This window comes from Schistocerca americana, chromosome 2 (genome assembly GCF_021461395.2).
Source record: "Schistocerca americana isolate TAMUIC-IGC-003095 chromosome 2, iqSchAmer2.1, whole genome shotgun sequence".
NCBI classification, from domain to species: domain Eukaryota; kingdom Metazoa; phylum Arthropoda; class Insecta; order Orthoptera; family Acrididae; genus Schistocerca; species Schistocerca americana.
The window spans coordinates 257,077,081-257,098,688 of NC_060120.1; the positions used below are offsets into that span (position 1 = coordinate 257,077,081).

Below are 21,608 nucleotides of genomic sequence, written 5' to 3' on the forward strand. Positions count from 1 at the left end.
TATTTGTTTTTTGTGTACCTCTTTCAGGAAAAGGAGCGCTACAAAGAACCTGTACGAGAATCATTGAAAGCTCTCTTGGCTATTGGCTGGACTGTAGAACATACAGAAGTGGAAATTCCATCAAACAGCAGAAATTCCATGAGACGATCATCAAAGGTGGGAATATGCTGACTGATGCAGTTCCTCAAATGTTGTACATTATGTAACATATGATATTTATTTATCTAGCTTTATTTGTCAACCCATGAAATGTTAACAGTTGTTGTTTATATGCAGGGAGGAGAACAGTCTTCCACACCTTTTAACTATAACCCTCATCCTGTGGATATGACCAATCTTACACTGAGCAGAGAGATGCAGAACATGGCTGAAAGGCTTGCTGAGAATGCTCATGACATTTGGGCCAAAAAGAAGAAGGAAGAGCTCATTACTTGTGGTATGTATTTTTCTTGTGTTACAGAGACTGATGATGATAATAAATCTTATGAGTCCATTAACTTCTTGTTAGATTGGTCTCCACCCTGTAGCAATTGTTTAAATGTTTCCGTTTTCCACTTATGCCTAAGTTTTTATCATGTTATTGCAGTTTTGATGCTCAGCCATTCTAAAGAATGTACAAATATTCAAGGCCATGTTACAGCACAGATATTAGTTATAAGTAATGATCCCTTATACTTATTGTATAATGCCATATTTGCGAGTGTAAAATACAAACCTGTACTGTCATAAGTAGAAAATGATTCATTTAAATGCTTACTAGTGCCACACTAGTTCCACAGTTTATTTTGCATGAGAGGATGGTAAAGTTTTGGTTCTGACAAATGTTAAACATAGAATGTCTTACTTTGAAACAGGTGGTGGCATTCATCCACAGTTAGTACCTTATGATCTGCTGACAGATAAGGAAAAGCGAAAGGACAGGGAACGATCACAGGAATTCTTGAAGTATCTGCAATACCAGGGCTATAAACTACACAGGTATGTCTGTAATTTCAATAAAATTATAAACTGTTTTGCGTTTATCTTTGTGCACATTTCAAATTTATCTTGGAGAAAATGGTTATATTTTATTCCATTATGTGTCCTATCCCTCCTCACTTCCAGCCACAGTAAGACAAAGTATAGTAAGGTCAGGACAATATCTTGAGATTGATTTGTATATATCAGCCAGTAGAATTCAGGTGCACACAGTAGCACAGAGGCTTGTTGTAGCTGACTCGTTTTCTGTGTTATGGCTTATCTTAGTGACTTGTGATACACACTGTTGCAAGCTTAATGCAGTTATAGAATACTGTAATAGTATCCTTCCAGTTCACATCCTCATTGTCGCACGTTCATCTTCCAGCATTCCATCATTGGCACAAAACGATGACGTAAGCAATTTCCATTTTTTTTTGTATTTCATCTTTTCAGTTTTGTAGTATAATAAATTTATTCTAATGTCACCTATTACCTGGTATCTTCTCCATCCTGTGAACTTCTGTTCTTTCACAGTTCTTTCTAAACCATCCTTTTTTTATGCAGCCTGATTTCATAAAATACCACCATCGATTATTTTTTCTGCTCTTGATTGTTATTAGTAACTGTCTTTCTTTATCCCCTATTTTTAATATCTTCTAAGTTTTTATTTTCTCTTTCCAGCTCACTCCTATCTTTCTCTAGCACTGCATATTGAAGACTTCTTAACATTGTTCTTTGTACATTGACAGTGTCTATGTTTCAATGTCATATAAGGCTATATTCCATACTGACCATATAGCTAACTGTGCTAGGACACACACAATATTTTCTTTTTTTATTTGCTATTCATGTTATCATTTCTTTTTTTGTCTCATCTCACTGTTTATTTTACTCCCAAACAATTAAAAACTGACTTCTTGCTTTACCATTGTTCTCCAGTGTTTCACTTTTGTCTTACATTTTCCCCCAGGCATTCACTACTGTATTCATCTTTCGGGCATTTATCTGTGAACTATGTTGTTTACAACTTTTCTTCAATTCCTTCAAACAGATATTGACTTTCTTCTCATCTTCATCTAGTAAACTATAACATAAAAAATAAGCAATTTTCGAAAATATAATGTAATAGGATAGATAAAAAAAAATCTGCTCACAAAACATCAGCAGGAGAACACACACATAAAAAAGGTATTACATATGCAAACTTTTGGAGCTGGTTGCTCCTTCTTCTGGCAGAAGGGTTGAAGGGAGAAGGAATCTTTCCATTTCATACCGTCCAGCAAGTCTCCTTTGAGTCAGGGTTCTCGGTGACTTTTCCGAACTCTACCCCTTTTCCTAAATCTCTCCAGTCCTTATCCTTCTCCTTCAACCCTTCTGCTAGAAGAAGGATCCACTGGCTCCAAAAGCTTGCGTATATAATACCTTTTTTATATGTGTGTTCTCCTGCTGCTACTTGGTGAGTAGATTTTTTATCTATCCATTTACATTAAACTACATCATCAGTAAATCATATAAGGGAAGATGAGCTAAGGTGGCTATTCTGAGAGAAACTGAATTTTCACCAAACCATTGTTATTGAGGGAAGCTTGCCACTTACATGTTTTGAAACTACATATTATAAGGTATCACAACAAATATCTTTAAGTGACAAAGGAAATAAATTATAGGAACTACAGGCGTTTTTGAACAGTTACATAGTGGCTGCCTATCTCTACCTGAGTGGGCAATGTGACCAGTGCCATTGCAGCAGGACCACATGTTTGTTGTTCTGATTTCCAGACGCATTTTCTAGACTTCTTGATGTCCTAGTATCTGTGACTATACCAAGTAGCTCTAGCAGCCCATTTTCAATCAGATTTTTGTATTATACCAAGTAAAACAGAACAGAGACAGTTTTAAATAACAAAAGTTAATTAATTCAAAACCATCACAAAGGGATGAATGACAGATGATAGCTTTGTTACTCACCATGGAGGCATTGAGCCACTGACAGGCACAGTGAAAACAGTGCAATGCATTATTTAAGCTTTTGGATGAAAAGTTTTTTTTTCCCCCACCAGCTCCAACAGTCAGAGACTGTAGCAATGTGTGTGTGAGTTGTGCTTGTGCGAATGTTTGTGTGTTTTCTATTTTGGAAGAAGGACTTTTTGCCCAGAAGCTTAAATGTGTAGCAGTCTTTTCACTGTGCATGTCTGCAACTCAATGTTGCCTCTATGTGGTGTTGTGATTCTTTTCATATTGTTGTTATTCCATCCTGGACTTCCCATTGGTGGGTGGTAGCTTTGTATATTTAAAGAGTTTAGAAGTCTGTATGATCAGCAATGTTATGTGTAATGTTTGGAAGTAATGAACTCTTATTAGGGTAGACACCTTGGTCACTTTCCCCAGCAAGTAGTATAGCCTGTTTTCATGATTGGACACCAAGTCAGCATTATTGGTTTACAGATGGAAGTATGAAATTGAAAGAAATAACAAAGAAGTATGTATATAGGCCAAAATATGCTGTTAAGCATTGATATTGTAAAAAAGTATTACTTTACATATAAGTGAGATAACAAGAATAATATAAATTACGTACTTTATTTCACGTGACTGAGAATCAGAAAAGTTTTTGCTAAAGAATAACAGAACAAGCTTCCTCTGTCAAACTCACTGAAAAAATGATGGTGTATATTAGGACTAGTTTGGCCCTTCCTGACAGGGCAAAAAATATGCAGTGGTCATTTTTCCCTTCCTGGGCAATTTACCCCACCTTCCCTTACATGTGCTTTTCCTTCCAAATATTTATACCCCTCCTTTCTTCTGAATTCAGTTTTTTTGCTGTTTCTTTCAGGTAAATATTTAGTAATATCAGTGATAAATAGCATCCTTGTCCATACCAGTGACAGTTTGCATTCCTGTTTGTTACAGTTTCCTGTTATTTATTGAGTCTCATAAACTGCTTAATAATCTTCTTTATTTCTAGTAAACAAATCAATTCAGTATAGGTAGTGATTCTTGTAAGCTCTGAAGGCCTAAAAATTGTGAAATGTTGTGGATCATGGCATAGTGATTTGTGCTTTAGTCACTATGTAAAAGTTCATGAATAACTTGCCTTCTGTCAGTCATAAAACAGTTCCATAAAGTGAGTCATTTTTGTTGTATATTTCCATCCATTTCTGTGTGGAGGTTATTTGTGGCCAATTTTTGCAGGCCAACGCGGTCTGGTGCTGGAGAATCAGAACAAACAACTGGTGCCATATCAGTAGAGCTGAGATTTGCATACAGTCTGTTGGAAAAATTAATACAGTACCTAGACACTGCATCAATTAATATGAAAATGTTCAAACCATCAAGCACCTTCAGCCGACGGACAAGTTTCAAAACTTCAACAAGAGACATCAAATTCTTTTCGAAGGTATGGCATTTACTGTTTCAGGTTGACTGATAGTAAAAACTTGTGTCTGCCTGGCCCTTTCCCATCCTCAGTACTGCTTCTTGTCCCTCCTTCTAGTGTCATCAGCTGCTCCATCACACTTGTAATTGTGGCAACAGATGTACAGAACTGAAAATATGAATACATTGATCAGAATACCCATGTTATTATAACAGTTGTTGCATGTCGCATTTACTCACTGTATAATTATTATTCTCTGTTCTTCTGCTCTAATGACATTCAGTGTCTAATCATAAACTATCTTTTAATTGGGTTGAAATACATTTTAACTAAAATAGTGAAGTACGTGTATTTCAATGTTTAAGCTCAGCCCAGTGACAGATACCTTCCTTCCTCACATAAAATTAAAAAGCTCATACATTGCCAGATTGTGCCATTCTACTGAATAGTGGCAAGTGTTCATCTCTGCACAGTAGAAGGGAATCAGTTCAGTGACTGCACACAGATATTTTTATTGATGCAACATTGAAATAAGTCATGTATACTTTCATATTATTCATGAATTTGAACTTAAGCACATCTCAACAGCACGTAGGTAATTAACATTAAAGAAAAGGTTGGACGTACACTAAGTGAGCAAGCAGTACAATGATGGTTTGAAAAATTCCATTCTGGTGATACAAACTTTTAACATGAAATTTGTATCCTATTTGCAGCCACTGGCAAGGAAAATTGTAATGATGTAATTAATCTAGCAGCAATATCATGTCCACACAACTCCAGAGTTTTGCTGTACTCTCAGGACCATATAAACATGAGTTCCACTTGAGGTCACATAACAGTATTATATGTTATCCAGAATGTTAGCATTCATTGCTCTCCTAAAATGTAAATTTTTCACTTTTGTGTAATTTAGTGACAGTTTGAAAAATAACATGTCTGGATACATACCCCAAAAATATACAGGAACTGTTTGTTACAGGAAAATAAAAAAAATGTCTACAGCAATTATAATGAAATTCAACTTTGCTCAACAATATTACATTCATATGAAATTTCTGTGTTGGAGAACTTAGTGATAAGAAGTTTTATTAATATCATCCAATTATAATGAATTACAACTTTATTCAGCAGTAATACACACACATATGAAACATCTCTGTTGGAGAACTTAACAATGTGAACAGTTTTTATTAATATCATCCACACATTCTTAGTGCAATTATGAATTAACTTACTGTCAGACACACTGGATTCCAAATTACCCTCAGTGTCACATTGCTGCAAGACTGAAATTAAGCATGGAGAAGTAGCCACTTTTCCACTTTTATAAATAAAGTGTTCAGAATTATCTGTGACACACTAAATGTTGAAATGCTTTTTCCAGAGGAAGTTTTTGAAATTGCAGCTGTATATTTTTCTAATATATTGATGGTGGGGCAAAAAATTGCCAAGAAGAAGTTTTGCAACATAAATGAAAGATAGTAGGCATGTTTCTACCTCTGAAAGATGGTGTCTATTGAAATTTCACACCAGTCACATAAGAGTGGTGCTAGTAGCACCACTGTGAGAATGCAAATCATGTCTGCTTTAAATACACACTGTAGAGGTTGTGAGCATAGTTACCTTTGAGCTTGGACGTGATGAGTTGATTTAGTAAAGAATACCTTTAAAGTGACAAAGATGCTATTATCAACACCTCACTGAGTTTAAATACTAAAGTGTGCTTAAAAGAAATCTCTAAACCTCTTACTCACCTGATTAATTGCAGCATTAGAGAAAACATGTATCCAACGGTTCTAAACATGAGTGTAGTGAAACCAGTGTATAAAAAGGGAAGTAAGGAAGATGTCTCCAACTATAGACCAACATCATTAATTCCCACTTTTAGTAAGATTTGAAAGCATTATCCTTTCTCAGCTAAGTGCCTTTTTCACAAAACATAAACTGCTTGTAGATTCACAGCATGGCTTCAGAATAGAGCTAAGTACAACCACAGAAGTTATACAGTTCATCCATGAACTTTACTGTCTGTTGGACCAGAAGATGTAGACTGCAGGTATATTTTTGGACATGACAAGAGCATTTGATGCGGTAAACCATAGGGTACTTCTTAAAAAGCTAAAATCTTACGGTATTGGGGATCAAGCCATAAATCTTCTAACCACATACCTGCTGAATCGTAAGCAAAGCACTAAATTGTCATACAAACTAGATAATAAAATCCACCAGTGAACCTGTATTACAAGGTCAATACTTGGACCCTTTCTCTTCCTTATATATATTAACAACATTGCACAACCCATTAACTCCTACATTGTAAGCTATGCAGATGACACGTCAATCTTATTCTATGGGAGTGAATCTAATGAGCTAGAATCTCTTGCTACTAGTGGTGTAACAGAAGTAACAATATACTTCAATGACCAGGGACTCAAGGTGAATGTCACCAAATCTCAACTACTGACATTTAAAATAGGCAAGTTCTCACCACAACAATATGAATAGTGTGTTTAATATCTCTGCAGCAGAAAATGGTAACAATAAATTCCTGGGTGTGTATGTTGATGAAAATTTGCGGTGGACATACCACATTAATTTCGCATGCGGAAAAGTCGGTAGTGCCATATATCTCTTCAGCCATCTCGCAAAGATAGTTCCTAGCCAAGCACTGAAATTAGTATATTATGGAACACTTTACCCCTTTTTCAATTACGGAATTGAAATATGGGGCTGTCCAGCTGATGTACATTTAAAAAGAATGCTACTACTACTACATAAAAGAGCAATAAGACATATACATGGGATGGGACATAGAGATTCATGTCGAGAAGTATTTGTGCAGCAGAAATATCTGACAGTATATTCTCTGTACATCTTCAAAATAGTTTTACTTTTTCTAAGTCAACCAACAGAAGCTATCAGGAGCAGTGATGTACATGATCACAACACTAGAACTAAGTGTAACTATTTCCGTAACAGAACAACGTTAAAAATGACTGATAGAAGTCCATATATCAATGGTTTGATTTGGTATAACAAGCTACCAAACGCTGTAAGAACGTACACAGGAAATGTTTTTAAAACAAAATTAAAATCTTTTCTAATAGAAAAATGTTTATATTCTTTCAACGAATTTTAAGATAGTGATTGTAACATGAGGCACTAGCATATCAGTTGTAAAGTGATAAAAGTAAAAAATAGACATAAGAAGCAACAGCTACAGAATATAGTGTACTTCATAAGTGTAAATATAACCATAGTATTAAGTCTGACATTTGCAAAAGCCATCATTACAATGGCTCCATGCAAAGAAAATGTAAATAAATAAATAAGGTCATGTAATAGGGCTGTGAGGAGCTGTAAGTTCTTTCTGTGATATTGCAGAAAGACTCAACAGGAATGTAGCCACTGTACATGATTCCAGCAGTGGTGGTCATGGGAATGTGCAGTTGCAAGAAGACCAGACTCCAGTAGTGCCACGTGACACTACTGAGAAGGAAGTCCATCGTGTTTGGTGTATGGCTCTGGCGCATAATACTGCATCTGTAACAGCAGTTTGGCCAGCAGTAGGCACCACAGTTGCACAACAAACTGTTACAAATCAGTTACTTCAAGAACAGTTCCAAGCCAGATGTCCTGTAGTGTGCATTCCACTGATGCCTAACTACCACCATTTGCAACCTCAGTAGTGTCGAGTGAGAACTTACTGGAGGGCAGGGTGCGGTCTGTTGTGTTTTCTGATGGGAGCTGGTTCTGCCTTGATGCCAGTGATGGCTGTGTTGTGTTATTATTATTATTATTATTATTATTATATAATAATAATTCCAATTCCAAAGAAAGCATGTGCTGACACGTGTAAAAATTACCAAACTATCAGTGTAATAAGTCGCAGTTGCAAAATACTAACATGAATTCTTTGCGGAAGAATGGAAAAACTGGTTGAAGTTCACCTCAGGGAAGATGAGTTTCAATTCTGGAGAAATGTAGTAACACACGAGACAGTACTGACCCTATGACTTCTCATAGAAGATAGGTCAAGGAAAGGCAAACCTACATTTATAGCACTTGTAAACATAGAGAAAACTTGACAATATTGACTGGAATACTCTCTTTCAAATTCTAATTGTGGCAGGGTTAAAGTACAGGGAGCAAAAGGCTATTTACAATTTGTACAGAAACTATCCTTGCTATTATTCAATCTATGTATTGAGCAAGCAGTAAAGCAAACAAAAGAAAAATTTGGAGTATGAATTAAAGTTCAGGGAGAGGAAATAAAAACTTTGAGGTTTGCCGATGACGTTGTAATAGTATCAGAGACAGCAAAGAACTTGAGAGAACAGTTGAGCAGAATGGACTGTGTCTTGAAAAAAGGATATAAGATAAACACCAACAAAAGCAGAATTGGGGTAATGGAATGTAGTTGAATTAAATGAGGTGATACTGAGGCAGTTAGATTAGGAAATGAGACACACAAAGTATTAGATGAGTTTTGCTATTTGGGCAGCAAAATAATTGATGATGGCTGAAGTATAGAGGGCATAAAATGTAGACTGGCAATGGCAGGAAAAGTGTTTCCAAAGAAGAGAAATTTTTTAACATCCAGAATAGATTTAATTGTTGTTGTTGTTGTGGTCTTCAGTCCTGAGACTGGTTTGATGTAGCTCTCCATGCCACTCTATCCTGTGCAAGCTTCTTCATCTCCCAGTACCTACTGCAGCCTACATCCTTCTGAATCTGCTTAGTGTATTCATCTCTTGTTCTCCCTCTACGATTTTTACCCTCCACGCTGCCCTCCAGTGCTAAATTGGTGATCCCTTGAAGCCTCAGAACATGTCCTACCAACCGATCCCTTCTTCTGGTCAAGTTGTGCCACAAACTCCTCTTCTCCCCAATTCTATTCAATACCTCTTCATTAGTTATGTGATCTGCCCATCTAATCTCCAGCATTCTTCTGTAGCACCACACTTCAAAAGCTTCTATTCTCTTCTTCTCTAAACTATTTATCATCCATGTTTCGCTTCCATACATGGCTACACTCCATACAAATACTTTCAGAAACGACTACCTGACCCGTAAATCTATACTCGATGTTAACAAATTTCCCTTCTTCAGAAACGCTTTCCTTGCCATTGCCAGTCTACATTTTATATCCTCTGTACTTCGACCATCATCAGTTATTTTGCTCCCCAAGCAGCAAAACTCCTTTACTACTTTAAGTGTCTCATTTCCTAATCTAATTCCCTCAGCATCACCTGACTTAATACGACTACATTCCATTATCCTTGTTTTGCTTTTGTTGATGTTCATCTTATACCCTCCTTTCAAGACACTGTCCATTCCATTCAACTGCTCTCCCAAGTCCTTTGCTGTCTCTGACAGAACTACAATGTCATCAGCGACCCTCAAGGTTTTTATTTCTTCTCCATGGATTTTAATACCTACTCCAAAATTTTCTTTTGTTTCCTTTACTGCTTGCTCAATATACAGATTGAATAATCTCGGGGAGAGGCTACAACCCTGTCTCACTCCCTTCCCAACCACTGCTTCCCTTTCATGTCCCTCGACTCTTACAACTGCCATCTGCTTTCTGTACAAATTGTAAATAGCCTTTTGCTCCCTGTATCTTACCCCTGCCACCTTCAGAATTTGAAAGGGAGTATTCCAGTCAACATTGTCAAAAGCTTTCTCTAAGTCTACAAATGCTAGAAACATAGGTTTGCCTTTCCTTAATCTTTCCTCTAACATAACTCGTAGGGTCAGTATTGCCTCACGTGTTCCAACATTTCTACGGAATCCAAACTGATCTTCCCCAAGGTCGGCTTCTACCAGTTTTTCCATTCGTCTGTAAAGAATTTGCGTTAGTATTTTGCAGCTGTGACTTATTAAACTGATAGTTCGGTAATTTTCACATCTCTCAACACCTGCTTTCTTTGGGATTGGAACTATTATATTCTTCTTGAAGTCTGAGGCAATTTCGCCTGTCTCATACATCTTGCTTACCAGATGGTAGAGTTTTGTCACGATTGGCTCTCCCAAGGCTGTCAGTAGTTCTAATGGAATGTTGTCTACTCCCAGGGTCTTGTTTCGACTTAGGTCTTTCAGTGCTCTGTCAACTCTTCACACAGTATCATATCTCCCATTTCATCTTCATCTACCTCCTCTTCCATTTTCATAATTTTGTCCTCAAGTACATCTCCCCTGTATAGACCCTCTATATACTCCTTCCAACTTTCTGCTTTCCCTTCTTTGCTTGGAACTGGGTTTCCATCTAAGCTCTTGATATTAATACAAGTGGTTCTCTTTTCTCCAAAGGCCTCTTTAATTTTCCTGTAGGCAGTATCTATCTTACCCCTTGAGAGATAAGCCTCTACATCCTTACATTTGTCCTCTAGCCATCCCTGCTTAGCCATTTTGCACTTCCTGTGGATCTCATTTTTGAGACGTTTGTATTCCTTTTTGCCTACTTCACTTACTGCATTTTTGTATTTTCTCCTTTCATCAATTGTTAGGAAGTTTTTTTATGAAAGTATTTGAATGGAGTGTGGCCATGCATGAAAGTGAAACATGGATGATAAACAGTTTAGACAATAGGAGATGTGGTGCTACAGAAGAATGCTGAAGATTAGATGGTTAGATGATGCAGCTAATGAGGAGGTACTGAACAGAATTGGGGAGAAAAGAAATTTGTGGCACTGCCTAGCTAGAAGAAGGGATCAGTTGGTAGGACACATTCTGAGACATCAAGGGATCATCAGTTATTACTGGAGGAAAGCGTCGGGGTAAAAATCGTAGAGAGACCAGGAGCTGAATACAGTAAGCAGATTCAGAAGGACATAGGTTGCATAATTTGGTTGTGATTGATGATCTAAACAAACCGACTCTACATGTGAGTCTTGAGTCTCCAAATGCTTTTTCCAATGTTGTCCAGGCTTGTGCTGCCATATTTGTGTGCCTTATATGAGAATAATTCATCTTGTCCATGAAAGGTATAATCTGGGAATGTGCCTTTTAGAATTGTACAGTCTTGTCGGATCTGAAGGAGGGTTTTCAGCAACATCCTACAGTTTGTCATGGACCAGATACACATTCATGGTAAGTTTCTACCTCGAATAATTTTCACGCCCAAGCTATGGAAGTCCAGATGGGGCTGTACCACTCATTTTTAGCTTTGAATAAGAAAAAAAATATTGGCAGTCTGCACACACAAATGATCAATCGGCAAAAAATGAATGATCGGCACACACATAACTTCCAATCTGGCTCTGATTTTCCGCGCCTGACTTTGATTTTAACATTCATAAAACCTTACTTTCACACCTGTATCTGGACCCATAACCTTTTGTTGATCCTTTTTTTTAATATAAACATTACTACATATCCCAGAACACGTAATCAACACCAAGTAATTAAAAAAAAAAAGATTTACATACCTCAACAGCTGCATCATCTACAAATAGTCTGATCATTAATATACAATATGAACAGCAAGGGACCCAACACACTTCCCTGTGATGCACTGGAAGTTTCTTCTACTTGTGTTCATGACTCACCATTCAAGATTACGTGCTGCATCCTACCTACCAAGAAATCCTCAGTCCAGTTATATATTCTGTCTGATACCCCACATGATCTTATATATTGTTACGTATAATCAGTGATTTTACAATGTAAACCAAATGGTTAGGAAATAATTGATCATAAATATTTTCTGTTTTTTATGTGTTCTGATTGCAGGTACACTTACTACATGCTATGTAATCCTACAGGATCGAGTAAAAAAACAGTTCAATTCGTTTCCACAACTACACGATCCATGTTCGAATTAAATCGAGTGATGCTGAGGGTATTAGATTAGGAAATGAGATGCTTAAAGTAGTAAAGGAGTTTTGCTATTTGGGGAGCAAACTAACTGATGATGATCAAAGTAGAGAGGATATAAAATGTAGACTGGCAATGGCAAGGAAAGCATTTGTGAAGAAGAGAAATTTGTTAACATCGAGTATAGATTTAAGTGTCAGGAAGTTGTTTCAGAAAGTATTTGATGGAGTGTAGCCATGTATGGAAGTGAAACGTGTACAATAAATAGTTTGGACAAGAAGAGAATAGAAGCTTTCGAAATGTGGTGCTACAGAAGAATGCTGAAGATTAGATGGGTAGATCACATAACTAATGAGGAGGTATTGAATAGAATTAGGGAGAAGAGAAATTTGTGGCACACCTTGACTAGAAGAAGGGATTGGTTGGTAGGACATGTTCTGAAGCATCAAGGGATCGCCAATTTAGTGTTGGAGGTCAGCATGGATGGTAAAAATCGTAGAGGGAGACCAAGAGATGGATACACTAAGCAGATTCAGAAGGATGTAGGTTGCAGTAGGTACTGGGAGATGAAGAAGCTTGCACAGGATAGGGAAGCATGGAGAGCTGCATCAAACCAGACTCTAGGCTGAAGACCACAACAACAACAATGATCCACGTAGCAAAAGAATAGACCAGAATATTTTATAGATTTAGTGGGCAGTAGTATACAAGTTTGAAAAGGTGGGAAGTATTGTGGGTAGGATGTTCCTTAGTTCTTGGTAAGGGATAAGTGGTAGAAGTCAAGGCAAAGGATGTGTTTAAGTTGTTCCAATCCAGGGTGATTTTGATGGTGGTGGTGGTGGTGGTGGTGGGGGGGGGGGGGGGGGGGGGAACTATTCTTTTACAGCTGGTTTTTGGGGGGGGGGGGGGTGATTGGAATATTTATCAGTCATAACAGCTATTTACAGACACTACTAATGTATTTATTGACTTGTTGCACATCCCATAAGCTTCTTTTTTGTGTTGGGATATGCAGAACACAGTGTGATTAAATATAAACTATGATTCGTAGACAATGCATTATACTTCTACTACAACACACTTATTTGTTGCAGGTTGTACTTCCTCTAATGGAAAAGTATTTCAGCACCCACAGAAATTACTTCATCGCTGTAGCAACAGCCACTAACAATGTAGGGGCAGCATCACTTAAAGAAAAGGAAATGGTAGCAAGGTACGTATTTCTTCTTTAGTCTTAGTTGAAAATTCAGAATATTGTCTTGCCCATGGCCCAGTGGCTTTCACTTTACATTTTTTTTTTCCATTAACCTTGATGTGAAGTAGCTAATGTGTAACTTTATTTAGTTAGTTCTTTATTTTACAGATCATATTCATGACATATGTTATGATGCAGAAAGTTTGAATTGAACAAAAGATTGAAGAAACAATTAAAAAAACCTGAGCAATGGATGATTTGCAAGAACAAAATGAAAATGAGGAAAGATTGGTACTCATTACGTATATGAGTCATTGAACAGCAAACAGGCAATTTTAGTAGTGGACATTTAGCCCCTGGACAAAGTAGTTCATCAGATGGAGAAAAACATGGGCACACACATATGCACACATACACGGTCCTGTCACATTAATGTGACCACTGCCTATATTCCACGTCATCTTGCAATCAGTAACTACTCATAGACAGCAGATGGCAGCAACAGCAGTGGAGGGTGAATATGGCGAGTCAGGGAGAGGAGCAGGGGATGGGGGAGGGGGGGGGGGCATGTGGAAAACAGTACAGTCATTGTTATAATGCGAAACAGAGCAATTTATCTGACACCCTAAATGGCATAATCATTGGCTTTTGTGCCAAGGGTGCAAGCATTTCCAAAATTGCTAACTTTGCAATTGTTTGCATGCCACCAGTGTTTAATTATTCGGTGCATGGCAAAATGACGCTATCCAAAACTGCACCAAGGCAACTGTGGTGCACCACAGGCCATAGACGACAGGGGCGAACGACAGCTGCAGAGTTGTGTATGGGTGAATAGACATGCCACTGTTGAGCAAGTGACTTTTGAGATGAACTAAGGGGCTATTGACAGGGTCTCCATAACAGATATTCTGCAAACATTGCTGCTTATGGGCCTTCACAGCAGGCACTTGGTTCACGTTCCCATGTTGCCTGCTCTTCGTGGGCATCAGGGGCTAGAATCTGCATGCCAGTACCACAACTGGATGTCCTCTTAGTTGTGACAGGGGGCCTTTTCAAATGAATCACATTTTATGCTCCATTGGACAGATGGCCATTGGCATGTACAATGTGAAATGTATGAAAGTAAACACCTTGCACCAATCACCGGAAGGGTTCAGGCTGGAGGAAGTGGCACTCCCTGGGTTATCTCTCGATTCTTGATGGCACAATGGATCACCACAAGTATGTATCTATTGTTGGGGACCATGTCAGCCCCTGCATAGAGTTTAATATAATTGGATTGATTAAAAATCTACTCACCAGGAGGTGGCAGGAAAGTTAATGAAATGTGCAAGCTTTTGGTGTCAGTGGCTCCTTCTTCTGCTGGAAAGGTTGAATGGGATGAATGAAAAGGACTAGCGAGGTTTAGGAAATGGGGAGAACTACGGAAAAGTCATCCAGAACCTTGGGTCAGGGGAGACTTATTGGATGGCATGAGAAGGCTCCAAAAGCTAGCCCATATTGTTAACTCTTATATGTTTTTCCCTGCTGCTGCTTGGTAAGTGGATTTTTTTTGTCTTTCCAATTATATTTTTAAGAATTGATTATTTTCATTGATGTATTAACTTTTCTGGCCAGCATTCCTTCTTATGTAATATCCTTGTCAGTCTTTGTTGTCACCTATCTTGGTCAAAATGTCTTCTGTTTTCAACCTTTAGAGCTAGTTTGCTTGTTTATTTATCTGTACCACCTATGTTAACCAACATCTTGCCCCTACGTCTTTTCTGATCTGATGCATTCCCCACAGTCAGCCTTTCCTTCTCACCCTGTTCCGTAAGTCTCCTCTGAACCAGAGTTGTGCGCAACATTTTCCGTAACCTTCCCCACTTTCTAAACCTCACCAGTCCTTTTCCTTCACCCTTCTTCCTTCCCCTTCAACCCTTCCACCAGAAGAAGGAGCCACTGTCTCCAAAAGCTTGCACATCTCCTTAACTTTTACATGTGTTTTCTCCTGCCACTGTTTGGCGAGTAGATTTTATGTCAATCCAGTTATGTTTTCAATGACTGATTATATTCATTGATATATTACCTGTATATGATATATTACCTATACATGCCTTATATGCCCTCCATATACCTCAGAGTAGTAGCATTAGTGCCTCCGTCCAACTCTCTTCATGACATATGGGCTGCTTTCACATTCTGTGTGACATTTCTACCATTCCATACTCCCCAGACGATAACTGGTTGTATGATGGCACTCGAACCCACACAGTTCAGCTAGTTCATTGAACGGATTAGATTCCTATTTTCGTCCCTGATCTACCATAATATGAAGCGGGTATCTGAAGCATGCTAACCAGTGTGCAACGAACAAGTTTGATAATGTCTTGTCTACTACGTCTGTGACTGTTATGGCTCTTCCCATGTTGTGCACATGTCTGCTGCCATGAGCAAGTATCTATAATGCTCTGATGATGGAAGTGGACACAGTAAGTCAAGGCGTACATTACTGAAACTTGCCAGTGATCCTGCAAAAGTTCTGACTTGTGCTTTGACATGTCATCGTACTTTGCAATGCTGGCATTGAAGGCATTAGTGAGACTAGTTCCTGGCATCCATTTTGACTGTTGGCCACATGAATCTGTCAGTTAGCAAATTGGTAGTGACATTTGCCCCTGGGTGCTCTAGGTTAAGGATGCTATCAAATGCCACATCTTGGAATCGCTGTATAATGTAGGGCCGTGGCCTCTGTCATTAGATGTCACATCGTATCTTGACCTTGCTTCCTGGAACATCTGTTTGCTCCAGTCTTAATTTTGTGGGCCTATCTGTCAGTAAGTCCTGTAGCTCTTGATCCGACTCTTGTGCTGTGGCAAGTCCATCATAATTTAAGATGCTGATTAGAATGCAGATTTGTGGAAGATAGTCAGCAACTATGTTCTCTGCGTCTCTAGTATGCCATAAGTCCTTGGTGAACAGACTGACAGGCTCTATGTCCCAGAACTGCCATGGCGAACATTTATCGCTGATGTTGTGGAAGGCCGATGTGATAGGCTTATGGTTTGTGAAAATTGTATCTGGCTGGGCTTCAGTGTAAGGGAAAAAGTGCCTCATACTCTCGTATATCACTAACAACTCTCTATTGTATTCACTCGATTTTCTCTGTCTGTGCTGTAGCTGCTTTGAACAAAAACTCATTAACTTTTGGTGTAGTGCTGCTCCAGTCACAGTCTGGTGGGTGTCTACCACAATATTCAGTGGTGCCACAATATTCAGTGGCGCAGATGGGATAGCTCAATTGTCGAACCATCTGTGGTACCAGCAGATATTGTTGGCTTTAGCTTGACCTTGACTGGGGTGTAACAGCTGTCAGTTGGATGTATGCCATCTGTAACTCTAAGCTCTGTAACTGCACGGTAATCTTTCCAACTATGGTCTGGAGTTCTTCAGCGATGTTCTGTGATTGTTGATAGGCAGTGGCAGCACAGTTCAGCATTGGCTCCTCCAAGAACTCAGGTGCATGTTTGTCACCTTCTGCTGTGACTCTGTTAGTGGTCACTGCTACAGATGCCGTGGCAGCCACCTCCAGTGTGGCATATGGCCTATCAGCTACTTGCAGTAGCTTATCCAACAGTTGTCCCTCATACACTATTAATGTCAACTGCACTTCAGGCAGAAGCTGTTGTTGCTAGATTTGTAGCAGCATCTTGTTAGATATTTTGCTAATATCTACCATGATCCACAAATGCCTCCAAAATTCCAACGAATTTCTGTCCCAATGTTGCTCCTGGTAAAGAACTTGTGAAAGTGTCTGCACAGATAACTTCATGCAGTGAGTGATTAGCGAAGTCTTCAGCACGGCATATGCTTGTTGGCGAGGTGGGTGTAAAATTACATCAAAAACTGTCATCACTGCTCTCTGGTCCAAATTATCAATAGCCAGCATAAATTGTCTGTGGTCTTCTGTGATCCACTGTCATGTGAAAATATTCTCAAAGATCGCAAACCATATGTCAGGTTGTGTGGGTGTAAATGGTGGTGCTTGCAATTGTAGATGTGATGCAGTTGACATGAAGTAGTGTAGCCAGCACATGAAAAAGCTACGGCACAGGTGTTGGATTTATCCATCATCTATTTGTTCCATTCCTTTCTCATATACACTTTGAATGGTTTATTTATCGAGACATCAAGAGGTTACAATTGTGAAGTAAGTCCTCCCTGAATAACAGCATGCCCTGTATTCCCCTGTTTCAATTTCTCTTTCACAGAATTTTTCAAATAACTACAAAGCTTCTCTAGTACAAGAAGAGCAAACTTCTTCAATAAAGCTCATTTCTTTCTCTCCCACACTTTGTTGATCCATAATTTCATACCAGCCTTGTCCATCGAACCCTTGTCATGTACATGAACAGCAACACCTGGCAGTATTTGAGAAGATTTTCGCATTGCTTTGTGCTTGAAAATTATCATTGGATGAAGTTTAATGCTTTTAGCACAACATGAAAGGCCAATAGTGAAGTGCACTTTTTCATGTCCACTTGTTTTTGTAGTTACAGGCACAGCAAATGACAAGGGAGTTTCGTCCATATTCACTATTTGGCTTAGTTCACACTGCTTTTCTTTCGATGTTGAATAATAAAGTGATGGCTAGATAATATTTTCTCTTGATACTCTTGTGGCATTTTCTGAGATATTTGGTTTTGGTTTGCATGCTAAGTCCATAAAGCTTTCTAAAGTTGTAGCACAAACCAACTCCACCTTTAAAATCTCTTTTAAATTCCAGTGTATCGCAAGCTTACGAGCAATTATTTGTATTATTTTCTATTAATTCTAGTGCTATTTTGAAGATGTCCTTGAATCCATTTCAATACATTTTGCTTTTAGTCCTCTATTTGCACATCTAGTCTTCCTAATTTTTTTCAGTTCATTTTTATTAGTCTGCCAATCATGAATGGTTTCTTCTGTTGGTGGAGAGCCGAAATGCCACTCAGCTGCTCTGTTTCCATGTTCTTCTGCGTATGTTATTACTTTCAACTTATAGCCCTCATCATGTGAATAACCTTCTTTTTTTCCATTACAAAACTAGCTACTAACAAAAATTTATATTTTTACTGATAACACAAATCATTTTAAGTTCAAGTTCACAGGCACTGTAGACTGCAACAATGCATTGTAGGTGAGACATTGTTCTGGGTTTGTGATGGCAGTACAGGAAGGAGACAGTGTTAGCAACTGTGTGAATCCCCACAACTCATGTTCTTGGTGTATTGTATTCAAACATTATGAATCACCTCGAAGGGAACGATGATACTTAATCAGCATGGTTTCAGAAAACATTGTTCTTGTGCAACGCAGCTAGCTCTTTATTCGCATGAAGTAATGGCCGCTTGATTCTGTATTTCTAGATTTCCGGAAAGCTTTTGACACCGTTCCTCACAAGCAACTTCTAATCAAGCTGTGGGCCTATGGGGTATTGTCTCAGTTCTGCGACTGGATTCATGATTTCCTGTCAGGAAGGTCGCAGTTCGTAGTAATAGACAGCAAATCATTGAGTAAAATGGAAGTGATATCAGGTATTCCCCAGGGAAGCATCCTGGGACCTCTGCTGTTCCTGATCTATATAAATGACCTGGGTGACAATCTGACCAGTTCTCTTAGGTTGTTTGCAGATGATGCTGTAATTTACCATCTAGTAAGGTCATCCAAAGACCAGTATCAGTTGCAAAGCGATTTAGAAAAGATTGCTGTATGGTGTGGCAGGTGGCAGTTGACGCTAAATAACGAAAAGTGTGAGGTGATCCACATGAGTTCCAAAAGAAATCCGTTGGAATTCGATTACTCGATAAATAGTACAATTCTCAAGGCTGTCAATTCAACTAAGTACCTGGGTGTTAAAATTACGAACAACTTCAGTTGGAAAGACCACATAGATAATATTGTGGGGAAGATGAGCTGAAGGTTGCATTTCATTGGCAGGACACTTAGAAGATGCAACAAGTCCACTAAAGAGACAGCTTACACTACACTCGTTCGTCCTCTGTTAGAATATTGCTGCGCGGTGTGGGATCCTTACCAGATGGGATTGACGGAGGACATCGAAAGGGTGCAAAAAAGGGCAGCTCGTTTTGTATTATCACGTAATAGGGGAGAGAGTGTGGCAGACATGATACGCGAGTTGGGATGGAAGTCATTAAAGCAAAGACATTTTTCGTCGCGGCGAGATTTATTTACGAAATTTCAGTCACCAACTTTCTCTTCCGAATGCAAAAATATTTTGTTGAGCCCAGCCTATGTAGGTAGGAATGATCATCAAAATAAAATAAGAGAAATCAGAGCTCGAACAGGAAGGTTTAGGTGTTTGTTTTTGCCGCACGCTGTTCGGGAGTGGAATGGTAGAGAGATAGTATGATTGTGGTTCGATGAACCCTCTGCCAAGCACTTAAATGTGATTTGCAGAGTAATCATGTAGATGTAGATGTAGATGTAGATGGTGCACTGCAGCTGCCAGTTGAATCCAGTGTTGCCAGATAGAGATAAGTTTCCCACAGAACTGAATGTATCACCATTTTTAAGACTGGTGGAAATTTTAAATCAAACACTGAACATTTTTATATTAATTTTGAGTTTAAGACACACCTGAATTTTGGAGGCAATTTTTCGAAGAAAAATGTGCGTCTTGTAGTCCATAAAATATGGCAAATGGGTGCTTCTGTTGAAAAAAGAAAGGAAAGCAGACAAGAAGGGCAGCTACAAGGTCTCATTCATCTACGCAGAAACTGTATTGAGGAAAGCGTATATTGGAAAAAAGGAAGGAGATGGAAGTATGTCAGATCAAACCCTAATAACTAACAGTTGTCATAGACGTAAGAAAGTGATATGCAATTAAGTGCTGACTTAGAACTACACCAGAGCTTGGCACAGAACCAGTAACATTGTTTAGACATGTGTAATAATGCACAGAAGTAGGCACAAAATATCTGTATTGTTTGGGCATTAGTTTAGCAAGAAATCACTTCTCTGCAGTGTTGTTTAAATACACATTGTGATACTGTGCACAGAAAGATCAACAATTTCCAGTGTTAGACACTCTAGGAAAGACATTATGCTTAATATGAATGCTTATTCTTAAAATTCTGACAGTTTATTCCCCAAGATGAGTCAAAAACCATTTCTTACCACAGGCATCTCACATATTACTCATGATGGTAAAATCCAAACAACTCTAGCTTTCACAGAGATGCACTTACAGTGGTTCATCCCAAACAACACATATGGAAAAGGATGGAGTAAAATTGTACCCAGTCTATCCTCCATACAATGCCTTCACTTTACAGGCATGTGTGCAGTTAGCTGACATTGGTCATTTGATTGTTGCTACAGCTTTTGTAATTCAGTCTTTATGACTTTTCACCACAGAGCCTGAATAATCGCACCACAGAGCCTGAATAATCGAGGGAGTGGATTAAGCTCTTCTGTTACAATTTCACTATTGTTTAGGTTATGCATCAGTTTTTTCTTTCAATTTCCTTACACTTTCTAATGAATATTTCAGTTGTTTATCCCATTTGACATGTGTCTCTGACTTATTAAACAAAGCAATTTTTATATTCCAGCTTATTCTGCAAACTTGCTAGTTTGCTAAGATCTCGCCTGGCTGCCTTTGGAGCTGATGTTAGAATATCAGTCAGATGTCTGCAAGTCCTAGTCAAGAGCATTGATGCAAAGTAAGGCTTGGCAAACCTTCACAGAAAATATTAATAAATTTCAAAATGTTAGAATACAAAGCTTAAAGATTTACTAAAAATAGATTGTCTTTATATTTCTAATTATGCCACAATAATGTCTGGTTTTGTTCTGTAGGTCTCTCGTGAAGAACTGTCCAGAATTCATCCGAACATCAATGCTTACATTTTTCAATAATGTTGCTGATGATCTTGGACACACAATACAAAACCTGCAGGAAGTAAGTAGTAACAGAATGTTCACAATGACCTTATAATTTAAAACTATTGGAACATGAAACTACCATAATCAAACTTACTTTCCTCTTTGTGAAGGGCCGTTATAGTCACCTGCGAGGGACTCACCTGAAGACATCAACTTCATTGTCCTACATTAATGGAGTCGTTCTCCCTGTTCTTACTGCAATGTTTGATCATCTTGCAGCCTGTGAATATGGAAGCGATCTCTTATGTAAGAAAATTTATTTTTTAAAATCAAATTGAGAATTGATAAGGTGGAACAAAGTCACACATACACACATACTTTGCCTGT

At 38.4% G+C, this 21,608-nt stretch overlaps 1 protein-coding gene across 1 annotated transcript in view; it reads left to right on the forward strand.

The window, feature by feature from the left end:
• LOC124595722 (ryanodine receptor) overlaps positions 1 to 21,608 on the forward strand; it is a 690,379-nt gene that overhangs the window by 482,196 nt on the left and 186,575 nt on the right. Inside the window, exons 59-66 of the mRNA XM_047134588.1 lie at positions 28 to 156; positions 277 to 436; positions 855 to 978; positions 4,153 to 4,357; positions 13,252 to 13,370; positions 20,948 to 21,058; positions 21,195 to 21,297; positions 21,392 to 21,527. Coding sequence (XP_046990544.1) covers positions 28 to 156; positions 277 to 436; positions 855 to 978; positions 4,153 to 4,357; positions 13,252 to 13,370; positions 20,948 to 21,058; positions 21,195 to 21,297; positions 21,392 to 21,527 — 1,087 coding nt within the window. The remainder of the gene's footprint in view (positions 1 to 27; positions 157 to 276; positions 437 to 854; positions 979 to 4,152; positions 4,358 to 13,251; positions 13,371 to 20,947; positions 21,059 to 21,194; positions 21,298 to 21,391; positions 21,528 to 21,608) is intronic.